Below are 18830 nucleotides of genomic sequence, written 5' to 3'. Positions count from 1 at the left end.
TTTCATATTTGCATGCACATATTTTGCAGTTCTGCCCAGCAACCAGGAGTATGTAGGAATGAGTGCTCCTCTGCACCCAGTTTATTTTGATCAGCATGGGTAGGGCCCAGCCCACAAAGAAACACACAAGAGGATTTTTGTCTCTGATCTTAGCGGCATTAGGAATTATGATACTTCCTCATACACCCAGAAACTTGACTAGATAAACAGAAATGTAATCAACAAGTGCCCAAAGCCATAAGTCCACATAACAGTGCAAAGCTGTTGACAGGCCTTGAACAGGATTTTTGCTCTCGGTGGGGGACTATGGTCATTCATACAAAGTGTATTCGTTCTCCTTACAATTAAAAGGCATGTCATCGTGCCACACACTACTTTTAATCTTATTTGAATATAAAAGTGTGTCAAAGTACTTGGTTTTTTCCTGAATAAATAACACATAGATCTGTTTTGAAAACACAAGTACTTTTGTTTGGCATATTTAGGAAAGTATCCAAAAGAACTCTATTAAAGGTTAACATGGGAAATTTCAAAGAATGTCTATGGGAAAAATGTTAACTTTTACTTCAGATAGTTTGTGTTTTAACCTCCTCACCCCAACTTCAGAATTCATATTTTCAGTTTTTTTGTTCTGCTTTCTCCGTCATTCACAGCCCCACCCTAGTAAGGAGAAAAGGGGGGCAGGGTGTATTTTCCACAACTTCCTCCATGTAGAAAACAACATAACCATCAAAATACAAGGAGTAAGTTGTCACCATCTTTCTTCAGCTCTTTCCTATGAGCAGCAAGGAGTGACAATTGGGAGGCAACTTCTGGCACCCCATTAAAAAATATTCTAAAAATAGAAAACTAAAACTCTTTTATTCACAGTTGTTTCAGTTCAACTTGTAAAATCCAAAGTGATTATTAAAATATTTCCATCAGAATATTTCTCGTATGTCAATATATTTGTCATATATACATATATTTTTTAACCAGAAGGAGTTCTGGCTATGGGCTGTACTTGGAAATTTGGCCATCAGAGGAAGTCCTCCTAACTAGAGCATGCTACCTACTCTGTGCAGGATAATGCCTCCAGCATCCCAGTCCACCTCAACTCTCCCTTTCCAGATAAGCCCTTCTGATGTGAAATAGCAAATTTCCTTGGTCAGTGAGCTGAATCTTTGTGGGCGTTTCATTTTGGACCTCTGTGCTCCTATCAGTTGCGGTACCACTCCCTGTGCTAGGGTGGCTGTGTAGTCCAAGATAACCACTGCTTGAATTTTTTTTCATCCTAAGACACAAAACACCTGCTTGGACACCTATCTGTGTTTCCACAAGACATCAACCCCCCAAAAAGCCACCCCTTATGAGTCTGGTTTTCTTGGGACCTGGGACAGAAAGCAAGGCAGTAAAGGTCAGTAGTGCTCCCATTTTCCCCGAGACTTTGCCCGCATGCCGTGAGTCAGCAGGAGTCGCATTAGCTGCATCACGGAATAAAGTATCTGCCAACATGAAAGTGAAAAGCAATCCTTTAGCAAGCCCTTCAAGTATCGCAGGCCGCACAAGACCTGTAAGTGACGAACAGGTTTAAGTGGAGAGCTAAGGGCCGGCCAGGGAAAGCCAATGCCACAGGCTCTCTCTGTGAGATGCGTGGCCCCTGGCAGGGCCAGGTTTGCTCCCACCCACCCCCCATTCCCCTTGTTCCTTGGGTATGGAGTCAAAATAAAGCCACAGCCCGCAGTCACACTGTGAAGCCAGGCAGGGAATGTGGAGGAGGCGCAGTCTGCGTGCAGGTCAGGGGAGTTCTCCGAGGGCTTTCTGGAACAAAAAGAAGCCAAAAATCTAATGGGTGCTGTGCTCAGCCCAACCTTTTATTCCTAGATATTACAGTATTAGTTATCTTACCAAAAGACCTACAAAACCCACCCAACCCTTGCTGAAAGGCACAAGGTACAAGTCATGAATTTAAAAAGAAAGCTCTTCCTGCTCAAACTATAGGGCAACAGATCTCCCCCACCTCCCCACAGGTCCTTGCATAAGAGTTGAAAGAGATATTTTATGGGTTCTTCAGAACTTAAGTCCAGCTACAGGAAATTGCCCTGAAGGAAATGAAGTAGCATTTTGCTGTGTAAAACGGTCCTGAACAGCAACTCTCTACCTGCTATGTCACAGTCTTCATCTCCCAGAATTAAAGGTCTGAGGTCTCCATTTCCATGAACTGCAGGTTGCTAGTATCATGTTGCACCATGCATTGTAAAGACCTATGATAAAAAAACTGAAATCTTTTCACTGAAGGCTTAAGTGTCAGCTGGTCTGCGATTTTATCTATTAAGCTATTGTGTTCAGAGGGACCCACAGCCAGGCATGCATCATAAGAACAGGTGCTTAACAGATACAGGTTTATCCTGTTCTCCTACTTCTTGCTACCCTCCCGCCTATAAATTACTAACTCTCTACTAAAATACCGGGGGCAGAAGGTGAACAGTAGTCTGTGGGCTCCAACCCACTGGGAGCCGAGAGAAATGTTATCGGGTGCTTACCAAACTGATGTTATGTCCTACCCTCAGCTCCATGAGGGGACCCCACCTCCCTTTTTGGCTGTTTTTGGCATCAGTCACCTCTTCCTCCTCCACTACTCCTCTGTTGTATGGCTGGAGGAAAATGTACAGATTGGCTACCCTTACTCAAATCATGCTAGCATCCACCCTTCCCTCCTGTGCCTATGCATCTCCCCGCTTTCCTAGCTCACGCCTCAGCAATTTCACTCAGTTGCCTAAAAGCTAAGGTTCAGTCTCTTCGCCCTCAGGCTGAGGCTGTCCCAGTTTCTGCAGATGGCTCCATCTCTATCATGGGTATCACCAAGTCACTTTTTGCTACCCATTAATGTAGGTAGTTATCTATTTTCCAAGGTGTTTTAAGGGAACTGCTGGAGTTGAAGGACTGCAAATACTTCTAGCCTGCAAAATGGTGAGCACTGCTGCTAGAAATCTTGTGAAAATTCATAAACAGCTACTCAGATATTTTAATAGCTCTGGCATGAGATTCAGATAGCAGTCATAAACACCCATTTTATTTTATTGTAGTACCGATCAATTCTAACACTTCCTGTCTCAGTGCATCTTCTTTAAGAACAGCCTCCTGAAAAAACACAGTCCCCAGAATAAACTTTTGTTTATCTTTCAATAGCTGACCAAAACCCTCATTGAATAATACTTTGCTATGCTGTATCTAATTGAAGACCAGATCCCGTTGAACTGAAGTCATTGATACCCCATAAAAGTACAGGCATCTGCTTGCATAAAACAACTTGCTTTATCAGCTCCTTACCTTCAAGCTCTTTGGACCAGGACCAGTCTCATCTGTGAGGCGCATTACAAGTATAGGGAGTTGTAAAAAGAAATCTCATTTCTTGATTGCCATTCTCCTCATGACAGAGAGGATAAATTGTAAATTTTTTATTGCAAAATATTAAAATAAATTACATTTTACAAAGACTTAGCAAATATTTACATACAGTGTGATTCCAGTGACAATCGGCAACAAAGAACAGACAGACAGGCATATTATGGAGTGATAAGAGTCAGAACTGTACAAACTTCAAAAGCCATATGAAAGACAAGCTAATTTTTTAAAAGGTAAATCCATCACAAATGGAATGAATCCCATGAGGCACAAAAATTACAAGTCTACATCAGAGTTCTTGGGGTGTTTTTTGTTTAGGTCAACAGACTTGTATATTGCTTTTTGCTCTCCTCATCAGTGACGCTTGTCTGTCTCTACACATACTCTCCCAGATCAACTGGAGAAAAAAAAATCTCAACATATACAATTGTGTCACCATGGATCTGTTATCAGTCTATGGTTTTATTTCTGCATGTTTCGTGACATCCATTGCCAGCAACAGATTCATAAATCATTAGTTCAGAAAAATTTAACACACTACTTTTCATATTTCCTCAGTGATTTCGTACCAGTGTATCAGATGTGTTAGAATGCCTGCTGCGAGATATGTATCTGAAAATGATGCTCTTCTGGTAAAAATAGGCTTTAATAGCACAAGACAAAACCAAGAAATGTCACAATGATGTCATGAAGGATGGGGTCACATAATCTATAGCACTTAAAAGGGCTTTTGTAGGAACAGACTTTTGTTGTCACATTTCAGGATTTTTTAACTTTTTTTTTTTAAATTCTTTAAAGTACTGGCTCATCTTAGCAAAATTAGTAAGTTTATATTGTGAAAGTGGACCCATGCTTCACATGTGACTGGAAATATAATCGACTTGTAAGCAATAGCTAGAAAGAAGTTTCTACTTCTATTCCATCCCTTCCTTATATGTGCTTTTAAGCTTCTTTTTTCTTCTTCTTTTTTAAAAATCCCCTTTTCTCTCTTTCCAGGAAGAGATCTGTCTCACCTATAAAACCAATTCCATAGCATTAAGAGAGCTGTTAACATTATTGGTCAGCCAAATGAAATCTTACATGGCATCCAAAGAAAATGTTTCCAGATTGACAAGATAATTGAAATAACTACAAGACCTTACCAAGTAGCACTGGGGAATTCACTCAGAGGCACTTTTGGGGCTGAATAGCTCAAAATCCAGCATGGACACCCCTCTAACTCACTACATGTAAATCTGAAGGCAGAAAAGACAGTAATTTAGATCCTCCAGGCAGCTGCTTTTCTCAAGACGTGGAAGACAGGCAGGCAAAAGCTGTCTTGCTTAGCACTTCGGCAGTTCTGAGATGGCACCATAATTTTAAAAACCCTGGGAAATGGTTCAACTTTTTGGAGAGCGCCAGTATGAAAGGTATGCGCCAACTAAACCCCTCCAAAACTCTGAAAACAAGTAGGGTTTAACGAGACCAGTTGTGTTGGCCCCTGTGTAAAGAGGAATTTTTTCCCAGTGTTAGGGATTACATTAAGGCACATGGTGGGATGTCTTGAGAACAGTTTTGTGAGGTGTGATCATGTTTCCCAAAAAAGCGGGAATATTGTACTTCACTTTAATAAATTTAAACTATTACTTTAAATCCCATGATACTTATTATGCAGACTTATAGTCTATGCTGACTACACTGGGAAAGGCCAGAGAGCCACATCTAACTTGATAATACGAAACAGATCCTATCCATTCTCAGCTCTGGCATACAAGTGCACTTCACTACGGAGAACGGAGAGTCTGGGTTCCAGTGTGCAATATCCCCTCCCAATCAAAGCAGCCCAGCCAAGTGTCTGGGTTGTATTATTTCTGTAAAGAGAATTTGTTTCTTTTTTAAATGAAGATTGGACTATGCTTTTCCATTTCATGCACTTTCAGCAAGCCTTTTCTTTCCTCACTGTCCTGTAGCTTTCTAACTGTCACTAAAACTTTGATCTTTGCATCAATAATGGAAGACAAGTTGGAGGACAACAAAAGCTATATGGAGTGCTTTCTCATTTTCTTTTAAGTTAGTGTGCAGTTTTTTTAAACAAAAAAAAAGAGAGAAGGCTAGACTTGCTACACAAGCATCCTGTGTATCATGCATGTAGTCTTACCTACCATTTCTTACAGTTACAACGTATAGCTGTGAACCACAACCCTTCAGATATATAGTAATACTTGAAGAGCTCGGAGTAATTTTAAAACAATGGGGGTGGGGGTGTCTATTAGAAGTAAATCAGAATGTTCTTGATAGGGCCTCTCCCCCTTTCCTGTCAGATACAAGTCAAATTCATCCAGTCACCCCTGCTCCAAATAGCAGTAATATAATAAAATTTGATTTCAAATTAGAATCTCTCTTCAGTGATATTATCATAAAATACGGATTAACTACCAAATCCAATGATGTCGATTCCACATTTTTGCCAGTATAACAGAGTTGCCCCTAGCCTTACGTTCACTTTCCATTTGAAAAAATGTCATATATGTGGAAAATTCTGAAAAAAAGACTAGTAAAGACAGTCCCTTGTTTCACAGTAGATGACTTCAAAACTTCCCATCAACAGGCTATCCAACCAGAGTGCCAGTTTCCCATATGTCCTCCTTCTTCCGTGGAAGAAGCCAGCAACTGAAGCTGCAGCCAATATTTGCAGTTATTAGAAATAGCTAGTAATTCAAGATTAGCATTGCAAGATTCCATAAGCTCTTCTTACAGAGCTAGTGAGTCTGCCAGCATTACACCGAAAATGAGAATGAGACAACTTTTAACTGTTCACTGAATTTTGGAAACTTTCGGACATACTGGAATGACTTAAATACTGTAAAACTAAACAGAACAACGGAACTTGACATGTTAAGGTTCAAAGGTCTTAGCTATTTTCTGTTCCAAGTATACTGGATACAACTGAAGTCAGTACCTTTTGTCAACATGTAGTCAAAAGCCTCATTTGAAAGAGTTGTCAGGGTTAACACATAGATATGAAAAAAGAAAGAAAAATAAAACCATGGTATAATTTTCTTTGTAGCCAAAACAATTTGGGCATAAACGTTATGAAGAGACATACTTCCTTCTCAATGAGAAGCCCATCTCCAAGCCAAAAGATAATACTTTCAGGAGCTTAGAGCCACAGTTCCTTTTTAAAAGTGCCTTACGGCCTTAAGTCACTTGATGACATCTCACTTTGCCCAAGATTTGACATTGCCCAGCCTTCTTGAAAGTGGGATAGAATAACCATTGTATATGCACCTAGGTCAAACAAAACAAATAAGCAAAGTGTAATCAACTGTTTCAAAAATCATCTCTCATTCAAGTCTAGTCTGAAGTACCAAGGCAGGGAGGAACATCAAACAACAATACTGACTAACACACTGCACAGATCAGCAGCAGTGCTACAGGTCCCTTCTGACAGGCATTAGGGCATTTGGAGAATATCTGTGCCTCCCAAGGCAATTTTTTCCTCAGAAGAACAGTGTCAATAAAACTTACCTGTACATAGATACTGTATAAGGTTCATTCAAGTATTTCCTCTAGGAAATGGACAGTGGAAGGACACTTTCAACATTAAAAAAGTTCATTGCATCCTGCTTGTGCTCATACATGCTTTGATCAATAGGTCTTCCAGTCACTTTACTCTTTAACAGTTCTGGGGCTGATGTGCAGTTTAGCAGCCCAATTGGTGAGCTTTATCCCAGATGATTCTTCCTTGTTAGAGGGCTCCTTCTCAATCCATTCCTTTGGAATTTTTAATTTTAATATTTTCTTTATGAAATTACAATTCACTATAATTTGACAAGCACTGACATATTCTAGACAGATGTTTCAGAAGCTTCCTCCTCAGTCTGCCAGCGCACCTCAGCTCAGATCTGTATGTCCTGGTATTCCATCTAAAGTTTCTCATTAAGTACAACTAGTGGTTGCACCATTTTTTTGTGGTAACAACTTAACAATGGGCAACTTAAAAAAAAAAAAGCAACCCCTTTGCTTTCATTTGTGATCAAAGCAGGATTCAAATCCAGGTTTTCAGAGGTGGAAGGCTAATGGAGTAACCGAACACACTGATGCCCAAAACAGTCTCTTTGCAACAGTATAATTACACTCCCAAACTAATTCCTCAATGAAATGCATAAACACAGAGCAGGTCCAGTGTATTAACTAGTCTTTTCTTTTCTACTTTGTTCAAGAACCATAAAATCCCAAGAAGGAGCAGGACTCTAAATTCAACTGTTATTTTACAAGTTTTTCAGATAAGCAAAGCTGATGGGCTCAGAAACCAACTTAGGGTGGGAAAAGGACACTGCAGTTTATTAGTTTGGGACTTGCTTTTGTTTTCAAAGAGACAGGAGAAGCTGCAAAAACATGCTTTTCTCCTTGCTTTGTTAATTTGTTCAATATGCACTGACCACTTTCAGAAAACCATTGTCAAACATGCTTCACGTTGCAGCCTTCACGTTGCTTACTGTATTATATTCATTCATCAGTTGTTCGTAAGGCACAGAAAGTTCTAGCTCGTTATTGGTAAAGGTAGATTCATCAGAGGATGGGAATTTTACCAGTTTTTTTGCAGTTTCAGATTCCTCTGCAAGATTATCATCCATGGAGGATTTTGACGTTTCCTCATCATCTGAGATATCTTCCTCTTCATCATCATCTTCATTTACAAATGTTATATTGGCATTCTCAAATATTAAGGGTCGATAGTCTCTGGAATCCCACACTTCGCCTTCTTCTTCACTAATCCTGTCCAGCTGGTTTACGAACATGGTTCCTTCTACAGGGCTATCTCCAATACGTTTATCATGCAGGGGTCTCAGTACATGACCATTCTGAATGTCCAGGGAAGCCTCATCATACTCAAATGACTCTGTCTTTGTGTAAGTCACCTGGGCATCTATACTGGCATTCTGCATATTTTGTTTGGCATTTTCTACTTTAATCATTTTGTCATTGTTTGTCTTCAAGGCCTTCTTCCCAATTTGCTTAATAAGATCATTGTATGTCTCTTCCTTCTTTGAAAGGAAGCTGAAAATGTTGACATCCTTTGAGGTACCCATTTGAAGGGGTTTTTTAGACCGAGGATGGTTGTCAAATGACTCTTTTCTTTTTTTCCTCCGTTTCTTGATTGCTTTGTGGACTTCCACAAACATACTGACCTTCCAGTTAACAAAGAGTGAAAGCCAAGCTAGTCCCAGATAGATCCATAACTCCACAAAATATCTGTAAAGGGCATGATAGTTTGCATCTGGATTTACACCTACAAAGAATTAAAAGCAAGAACATTACTGAAAGAGGACTCGCAGCTGATAAACCTTTGAATTTATGACCCCGAGAACTACTCCCTTCCACACTAACAGAGCCTAGTTGTTTGAACACTGCCCTGAGAGGTGGTAAGTGGGGATGCGAAACCCCTCTGAAAGAAAAAGTTGATCCCAGGTCTTCCACTTCTTGCCTGCATGTATTCTGACCACTGGACTACAACGTAAAATGGCAGCATATTTATCCTCTCCTTGTAACCTATAAAAGTGAACTTTTTTCCTGTTTGAAAGTTATAAGCCTTCTCCCTGCCATTGAGGTATGGATGTAGGTACCTTCCCTGAGAAAAGGATTCAGAATTCCATTTACAAGGACCATCTCCAAAACCCTGAACAAGGCAGTGGATTTCAGAGAAAGACAAGATTTAGGAGGGAGACATCAATATGCCCAGCATTTCCTGTTGACTAGTTCTAGACAGCTGCACAGAGAGCATTGCCCAGTACTTACGTGCCCTGCTTAGTATACTGGATCCCATTCAAAGGTGCTTAACTATCATGGTGGATAGGATAGCTCCTTGCCTGAAACAGGGACCTGAGGCACCTGAAAGTTACGAACTCCAGAACTTGGCTCCAGACATAGCCCAATAAAGGCCTTAGGCATCTAAACCAAGATTGAAGAGCCAGATCTAGTCCACTGGATCAGTACTCAGCTTTAATTGAATCTTCTATTCAGCAAAATGTTTTCCAAAAGCTTAGAAAGCACCTTTTCAAATTAGAGTTTGGAAATAGAATTGCCACACTATGCATGTAGTGAAATAATACATAAAATACAATTACTGACCAGCAACAAAATCTCCAAATCCTATGGTGGTGATAGTGATGAATGAGAAATAGAGGCCTTCAATGTAATCCCATCCTTCAGTCACCATAAAGACAAAGGGAGGAATAACCAGATGGACCAAGACACCCCAAACAATGAAAATAGCTGTGCATGTAATTTGTGCTTTCCTCTGTAAAGAAAAAAGAAAAAAAAGAAAAAAGTCAGGGAAAGATCTCTAAATTTATTTTCCCATCCATGGCATCAAGCATTGTCTGACGGTATCAGACATTTCAGAGCTTTAGACTAAGTTTATCAGCCATAACTAAAAGTCACCGACTGAAGTAAACACACAACTATTTTTTTTCCTTTATGCAGAACTCACTATTCTTACAACTACTTGCTCAAACAGGATTATTTCCTCACAGTTTTCTTTCACACTCTTGAAAAGTTTAAGGAGTTCCTGATATTTTATAAATAGGCATGGGATACAGACATAGCACTCTAGTCGAAAAAGCAGTCAGTACCTCTGATTTTCCTTTTATTCATTTGAGTATAGAGGATCAGAAGTGTTTAATAACACTTAATATAATAAGTGCTTCTCTCCTATTTATGCCTCCTAACCTTTGCCACTCATGCAACCTCTGCACAACGCTGCGCAGACACATGCATTTCACCATCATTTTCTGTACTTTCTTCTCAGGTGCTGAACCAAGAAAGTTCTTGCTCTGTTTATGAAACCAGGACCTAAACCAGTCCCACTGTCCTCCAGGCACTATGGCCCTGCATTGCCTCCCATCTCTGTGCAGAGTTAGAACCAAGATAGAACTCACTGGGGGGGGGAACAACAAAAACCAAACCACCACCAAAAAAACAACAAAAAGCCACAAAAAAAACCCCACAAGCCAGTAACTCAGAACAAAACATTATTTTCCAGTTGGCTCACTGCACAGCAGGAAGTACTCATGCTAGCATAGAAGCAGGTGGGAACAAAGCAGGACAGCTTATTTCTGTGCCAGAGGAGTTTGCACAGAATGTCTGTGAAACGGAGCCTCACCTACATTTGTCCTACAGGTTTCCATAGAAGCTGCAAGATCTATATTTAGTATCAAAGGTTTCTACAAGATCTCATTTTTAGTAAAACTTCTTGCAGAACTAACATATCAGACCCAATCCCCCTTTCAGTTATTTCTATGCAACACCATTTGGGAAAATTCGTATTTGTGCAAGTGATCATTTACTACCAAGATTAGCAGGTAAATTAAGAAGTGTAAGCTTAATTCACGCATCAAAAATACACAGCATGAGGGTAAACAAGCGAGGGCCTTACCAGGCTTACTCCTCTTTTCGTCAGAAACTGGCCCAACCTCTTGGCACGTCCTCCAAAGAACTTCCCCAGAGCACTGATCCACGTCAAGCAGAGAGGAACTCCAAAGAGCCCATAAAATATGCAGAAGAGACGCCCAGAGGGTGTCTTTGGAGAAACGTTTCCGTAACCTAAAAGAGATAAGCATATGCACGGTCTGTTCTTGTTGCAGGGAATTCAAGGCAATTCTACCTATGCACAAAACAACATTGTGTGGGCTTCTGCTGTATCAGATGCTCCTTACTTCACCATCTATAAGAGCTTTAGTCTACTCCAGCTGCTGATCTTCCAAATCTGGATGCCTTCCAATTCTGCTCTAGCAAACACGTATTCCATCAATACAAGCTGAGAGGATTAGTGCATTTTAAGTGTTTCCTAGGTTTTGTGCATCTTTTTCTTGACAAGATGAGATAAATATGAAATAAAGCTCATCTCAAAACATCTAATATGATTCCCCAACCTTAAGCAGACTGTTAAAAACTTGATTGATTCAATTTTATGGAATAAAAGCTCAAAATTCATCTTGAAGCTAGTTTCCATGTGAAAGATCCACTATACACATTTAACTTGAGACCTGGTACCTTTCCAGGGTAAGAGTTTGTGAGTTAAGTGCAAAGTGAGTTGTGACATAGCAAGGTATTTCAACTGAATTTAGTTATTTGCTGGTCACAGAACCCAACAGGGCATTACAAACTCAGGCTCTAAAATCAGCAGCCTATTTTCTGAACTTCTGTCAGAGCTGTCTTATTTAGATGCATTCCTGACTTCAACGTTTTGTCATAAGTTATAATATAAGCTGGGTATTGTGAGTTTCAAATAATAAAGAAAACCGCAGTACTGCATATGGTTTAACAGTAAGACTTCCATTTCTGTATACCTCCAGCCTTCTCTGGTTATTTTGCATTCCTGTTTTTTTGCATTGTAGGTGTAGCAAGGGTGTAGCAATACCATGTAGCAAAGATTTTTCTGTAAAAGCAGAAGGCAGATGATGTTGAGCTCTGAAAATCTGTATATCAAAGGAGGAAGGAGTCTTTCAATGCAGAGGGTTTTACAAGCACAAATCAGTAGTGTAGAAGACAACACTTGTTCTGCTTTGCCTTCTTTAAGAGATAGGTAAAAAGTCTAGATTGTTCTGCAAGCCAAGAACACTGATAATTCAGCTTAAGAGGATGCACGTGAGTAACAGGATAGCTATACAAAAACGTCATATGCACATGCTTTAAGAATTAGTTTAATGGAATGCTTTGTAACGCTTTTGTTTTGGGATTTTATGATTTGGAAATTTAAGTGCACAAATTAATGGAACTGGAATGACACCAGTCATCCCCAACAGCACCTTGAATCCGTTACTTATTGGAAAGGCACACATTTCTTTTCTGTATACCCATGGAGAGAGTGCCAAAAACCTGTTGTTTTCCTCTATAAGCATGCAGGTGAACACGTTTTCTAGGCAACTCCAGTCATGGGGACTTTATTCAGTGGCTAGCTTGACACAAATGGAAGACTACAAACATCCTAGAGCACACAGAAAACTACAGTTAGGAAAGTTAACATAATAAATACTTACCAATTGTAGTGATCACAGTAGCAGCAAAGATCACAGCATTAGGCCAATTCCAGTTGTTGAAGGTATTGTTCCCAGTGATGGCAACCCCCTGTCCAGCAGCATTTGACACAACCTGTAAGAAAACAGTTTACAGTCATTCTTGGAAAATCCTGGCAGCCTGAAAAAGAAATGTGTCTGTCCCTCTCAGGTTTTCCCCCTCAGTTCATACTTTCAAAATAATCACTCAAGGTTTTTTGTGAAGGCTAGCCTAGTATATTTGCTAACAATAATTTTATGAAATATTAAAAACTTGCTTCACCTAAGTAGTGCAGGTGCTCTGACATTTAAATAGGGAGTGATAATTAGATAAGCTTTTACTTGATTTACCAGTTTAACCCAAATGGATCTCTTCCAGAGACCAAATGCACTCCTCCAGATTGAACTAGCATTTAACCTCCAGTGCAGTTCTTGAATTTGGTTTAATATTAGGGACATCTTCAGAACTACTATCCATTTCAAAACACTGTTACATGCCTCAGCTTGACTTGGGTATGAGCAGGACGTCATAGAATCCTTGGCAAAGCTAGTGTGATTAATGTTAATTCACCTGCTGTCCCTGGCAAAGTCAAACCATCTACAAGCCAATATAAAACTGTACTTTTCAGCAAAGACAGACAAATAAACACTTTTCCAAAGTATTTCATGCAACAGGACTCCAATCATTTCCTTGAATCAGGCCCCTTTCTTATCCCATCTTTGAATCTAGTATGCCATGATGAATGCAAAGCACTTGTTTACAATGTTTTAGGGAAGCAAGTGTACTTATTGGCATTTCCACATATTCAGCAAGTCAATTTTTTAACATTTGTTCAGGTCTTCAGGTGCTCAAGAATTATTAGCCTTCTTCACCTTTTGTAGGAAGGGACTTGGAAGACCCAGCCTCCCCTGCCTTTCCAAAACTAGACTATAGAAAACGCATTGATAAAAAACCTAATGACTATTTAGTGCAGAAAGTCAAAGTTTCAGATCAAAATCATGCATTTTGCCAACTCCAACATGTATTTCTACCTCCCCAAAGTAAAAGAGAAAAACGATTTATCATGTTCTCTCCTAGAAATCCCTAGTTAGTTATATCTTTGCTCTGTCACATCATGATGCAGTTAAAGCCTTCTCAGGTTACTCTGCTTTTTTCCCTTCAGTGTAAACCAAGGTTGTCTGAACAAAACTCTGAGGCTACATCCATACACAGGAGAGGTGAAGGTGTCTCCAAAAGTTGATTCATAACGTTATCCCACTTTCCGTGTTTCTCCCTCAATAAGTGTTGAACACAAAAACTATCTTGAGCTAAATACCTAAAATTGGAGGCAATATACTTTTTTTTTTTAAACAAACATGAGAGGTGAGGTTTATCTTAAACTGGTAAGAACTTAGAGGTACCTACAACCAACCCTTCCTTCCCTCGTCACCCCTTCCTTCCTTCCTGCTTGATTAAGATCTGATCTTGGACCCAGCAGAGACTAAACACAAAGTTCAATCGCTACTGAAAACATACACAAGTTAACACAGGTTTTAATTATTCTTGAGACTTATTACATATCACCACCCTCCTACTGTAATAAAAATGCCCTCAAAGTGAATGTATTGTGCATATACAAGATGCAAACAATTTAATTAAAAATGCACTTTCAACAGACAAGCTATTACAGAAGATAAAAGGAGAAGCATTGAAAGTGAATGAAGGTACAGAACTAGATTTTTCTCCTGGTAAACTCAATGTGTGTGCAAAACTGCATGCAGTGTCTTTCCATAGCCTACAGGCTCTGGATAAAAAGGGATAGAGAGTTCTCACCAAGGCAGTCATTTGTCATAAGAAAGGAGTGTTGAAATGAGAAGTAGCCCTAAAACGGGCAGGTCGAGAGCAGGCAAGTAAACACACAATGCTGCCCTCTTCCAAAAAAAATATTTGAGGCAGCTACATTGGATCACAAGAGTTCATGTGAGTAGAGACCAATCAAAGTAACTTCATTTATTTCTGCTATGGTCTGCAGATGAACTTCCTAAAAGTCCCAAAGGGCACCCAAAGTACCTGGTAGACACAATCTGTGATCTATTATCCCTGAAAAGATGCCTTGATGTCTTCCACTGCCCAGCGACACTGCACTAAATGTTCTATCAAACACCAGTTCTCCAGTCATTTTCCATGTTATAAGTGCACTTGGATTTTTTTTTATTGTTATTTCCTCACAGAGCAACTGATCTCATAAGAGACACACTGAAGTATCCGTTTCCATTATCACTGGGCCATTATCTCATTGCATTACTCCACCTTCAGCCTGAGCTAATGAGCTCAGTTTCCCAGTACATACAGTTACGCTAAGATCCACCAGCGTTTGAGGTCTGGAGGTGTAAAGGGGGCCCATACCCAAGGGGAAGAAGCTGCTGAACCGAATAGCACACAGCTGCCCTTCACACCGAGGCAGTTAACATTTTGGCGGAGAGATGGCCAGCTCTCTGAGTTACACAAACACTTTATATAGAGAATCACAGACACTCTCCAGCCAAAGCTGCCACCCCTCTTCCTGTCCCTATGCGCACACAGCTATCTGCTATTAGCACACAATTATCTATGATCCACAGTCTAGTCTTTTAAGTTACTTTATGCCTGCAATAAGCCTGAATGCACTATATGCATCCCAGCTGCAGGAACAACGATGGTCACAAAACATGCTTAGATAGCTTTGGTGCAGTGGGAAATACATAGCTGCTTTCCAAGCAGCATAACTTTTGCCCATACTGAAATAATTAAATATTTTGGCTTCAACAATGTGAGTGGACACTATACAACTGAACAGCAAATATGGTTTTCTTTTTCCTTGGTAAATCTGTTAGGCAATGTCAGAGATGCCTTTATTTTCATATGCTAGGATACAGAATGCTCCAGGTTGCCTGTGCTGGATTTCTTAAACTACAGAAAACTTGCTCTAAAAAGTCTTTGGATGGGAAAACAGGGGGCAAGGAGGGAGAGGAAAAAGAGGGTAGATGGTGCAAGTGTTCTTAATATCTTGAAAGATGTCATTTAGAAAACAGGTTTTCAAGTATGCCCAAATTCAAAAGCTGAAAGTAGCTAACTCACTCGGAATTTACACATCGCCTTAGACCCCACCTCATGACAGTTTGTACTGATAAAAGCAGCACTTTATTTTCAGTCAAACGACTTTTGCCTCACAGGAATCAAGCCCCCTCTTCGCCCTCACTCCCCACCACTCCAATTCTGCACTTCGGCAAAGGAAAAAGATCTAGAGTCCCTGGAGCTATTGCTGAAAGTAAACAGACTTGCAATTGCAGAGGGAGATTTAAGACACACAAAAAAACTAATACAGCTTCTGATGACATTAACACAAGTAGAAAGCGGCATGCCATTTGAAGATAATCAAGCAGACAATTTGCTCCATTTGCAGGTACTTCCCCACAGACAAACCCCAGCACTGCTCCAATACAGCCTTCTGTTTCCTGGGCTTGGTGACATTTTTATTAACCCTCTGATGACCAGGTTCACTCAAGATTGACCAGATATCACAAGAACTAGTTGTTAAATCTCCTCTATCTTGGGCAAAGGAGAGGGGTTTCTCTCAGATGCTTTGGGCACATGCCACTTGCATCCCCCCTACATGAGTAACAGTAGGGCTGAAAAGTTCTCAAAACAAATTTGAAAATAGCAAGGAGAAGCCTTGACCCACATAGGTATTATGGATATGTTCCTACCTCTATTTATTCTACTTCTCCATTTTCTGCTGGGGGCAAGCCCAGAACAGCAGCAAGGTTTTCCCAGACTGGGAAGCTACGTACTAATGCATTTATTCAAATTGTTTTTTTCTACTGTCCTGTCAAGGTTTGCTAGGGCAAGTCTCTATGGTGGCTTAAAAGCTTGCAATAGTCAGAAGACCCATCTTAGCTGTCCTTGTCTTTGTACTAGCAGGAAGGATGATTAAATTTGAAATTTGATCAATACCACCGCAAGGTAAAATGGTTCACAACAGAATGACATTTAGTCCCTGCAGAAGTAATGCAAGGGTACAAAACTAAGAGAACAAGCACATTGGAGACTGCCTCCAAGTGAGTTTTATCATAACTAGGTATGTGGACTATGCCATTTTACTTCAGCTTCTTGGCCTTCAGAAGAAGGAAAAATGGCACAAAAATATCACCTTCTGCCTCTGTAAGCATGAACAAATGCACAAGGCTTTGTTTTCTTTCTACGAAAAGCAGCAAATATTCTTCTACAGTCTCCCTTCAGGTATTTATATACATTGATGAGATCCTCCTGAGCCTTTTCTTCTCCGGGCTGAACAGTCCCAGCTCTCGCAGCCTTTCCTCAGAGGAGGACTGGAGCACCCTCCAGTCTCTTGATCACCTTAGTGAGTCTTTGCTGGACTCTCTCCAGCATGTCCCATGTCTGTCTCGTATTGGGGAGCCCAGAACTGGACACAGTACTCCAGGTGTGGCCTCACCAGTACAGAGAAGAGGGGAAGGATCACTTCCCCTGACCTGCTGGCAATGCTTTGCCTAATGCAGCCCAGGACACCTTTAGCCACCTTTGCTGCAAGGGCGCATTGTTGGCTCATGTTCAACTTGATGTCCACCAGGTCCCCAGCTCCTTTTCTGCAAAGCTGCCTTCCAGCTAGGTGGCCCCCAGCATGTACTGGTACATAGATCCACAGGCAGTTAGTGATTTTATTCTAAGAGTTAAGCACTGCAAGAAAGCTGTGATACAGGTTTTGCATATCAAGTAGGAATAATTTCATATTTGGTGTGAAATCCTAGACACTTTAATAAGGATTAGCTGGATCTGACAACAATGAGCAATAGGAAAGAAAAAGGACTTCTGGGGTATTTATGGCCAAATAGACAGATAGGCCAGACAGAGAGATAGTCCAGACTAAAGACACAAGACAGTAAACAGGCTATATAAACTACAGCAACAGATCCTGCCCCACAGGCACCCTATTACATACAAGAAGAACAGCCAGCTATTGCTCAGTGCCAGGTCTCTTTTGAAGAGGCTGAAGCCTCCCATGTTATTCAAAGCATTCCCTGGAGATCTGACACATAAGTCTAATGGTAGTCTTAAGCTTCTCCCAGTGGTATGAACAATTCCCTTTTGCAAATGCTAAGTGTTTGTCCATAAGAAAGGAGATATAATTGAACTATTAAGCCTGAAATCAGAACCAGTGGCTTTCATTCTACTCTCAAGAGTATTACCATGTACATAAAGGACAATCACAGCTGGCTGCTGCATCCAAAAGCAGAGTCCATTAAAGCAAAAACTGATACATCCTTTCAGGACTACTAGGCTTTGTCCCCACTTCTGACCCTGAAGGAACATGGAGTAATTTTGCTTCTTTCTCAGGTTCTTTTATTGAGGATGTAAAGATTTAATGCACGGAAAAACACTGAGAATTACAAATTTACCAAGTACTTTAGAGACCTTCCTACAAGGAATAAATCTTCAACAGCAATCTCTTGTCACATTGACATCCAAATATTTTATACAATTTGAAGAAAACAGAAAACTGTGCAGTAGTTATCTAATCATGGGTACATACAATACTGACAATTTAGCCAATCATAATAAAATTGTCCAGGGTAATAAGGTTTAGATTTATGATATCAGGTGAAACTCTATACTGCTGTTCATCTTTAAACAGATTTTAATTTTAACCAAATCCAGCACTAGCAGAGCAAAACAAATATGTGAAGTGGTACAAGAAGCTGTATGGACATTTTTCATAGCTTTTAAAATCAAGAAAAGGCTTAAAGTAACTCCTAAGTTACTTTAAAAATAATAATTAAAAAAATAGTCCATGCCATGCAAATTGCATGCCCTTTTACTTGTCCCCCATGGTTTTTGCAGTTACCTAGGTTTTCTGGCTCCAGCTATAAAGTTACAGTAGCAGTCAGCTGTTTATAATAATCAGATTTTTAAATGCAATCAAAACATATTTAATTGTTAATGTTTATCTTTCCACTAATAAAAAAAATTGAGTCACATATTAAGACTCCCAGGTTAGATATACATCACAAAGTTCTGCTGATCTAGATAATATTGTCTCAGGATTACATGTAAATAAAGAGAAAAGAAACCTTCTCAGTCAGTAACCCTTTTGAAGGAAAAAAGTCTGTGGGTGGTCACAGCTAGATTGACAGAACAACTGCCTCAGACTCATCATGCAGACAGGCAACACAGTGGCCATGGCCAGAAATTTCCTGCCCTCTTGGCATATTGCACTTTGACATCCGCTTGCATATTAAAAGCAGCAGAAGCTATTTCACAGGCACAGTCTGGATTTGTAAGTACTTTATAGCTAGATCAAAAGTAGTAGATTCACAGTCAAACTAGGAATATATTAATCCTAGCTGACAGCTGTCACAGCTCATCTATTGAGTAAG

The 18830-nt window shown here is 40.1% G+C and overlaps 1 protein-coding gene across 2 annotated transcripts in view; it reads right to left on the bottom strand.

Moving 5' to 3' along the window:
* Positions 1 to 3422: 3422 nt before the first annotated feature.
* KCNK5 (potassium two pore domain channel subfamily K member 5) overlaps positions 3423 to 18830 on the bottom strand; it is a 36931-nt gene continuing 21523 nt past the window's right edge. Inside the window, exons 2-6 of one of the 2 annotated variants that reach the window (XR_007766174.1) lie at positions 12405 to 12516; positions 10802 to 10968; positions 9496 to 9664; positions 6892 to 8656; positions 3423 to 6651 (exon numbers count right to left, since the gene is read on the bottom strand). Coding sequence is in view for 1 of the 2 variants with exons in the window: in XM_050893610.1 (XP_050749567.1) it covers positions 7836 to 8656; positions 9496 to 9664; positions 10802 to 10968; positions 12405 to 12516 (1269 nt within the window). In the remaining variant the exon portion in view is untranslated. Of the gene's footprint in view, positions 8657 to 9495; positions 9665 to 10801; positions 10969 to 12404; positions 12517 to 18830 lie in introns of both variants that reach the window. The other variant, XM_050893610.1, reaches the window with a different exon arrangement.

This window comes from Gymnogyps californianus, chromosome 3 (assembly GCF_018139145.2).
Source record: "Gymnogyps californianus isolate 813 chromosome 3, ASM1813914v2, whole genome shotgun sequence".
In the NCBI taxonomy this organism is placed as follows: Eukaryota; Metazoa; Chordata; class Aves; order Accipitriformes; family Cathartidae; genus Gymnogyps; species Gymnogyps californianus.
Note: the sequence above shows the minus strand (reverse complement) of the source record. Positions and strands in the feature narration are given on the sequence as shown.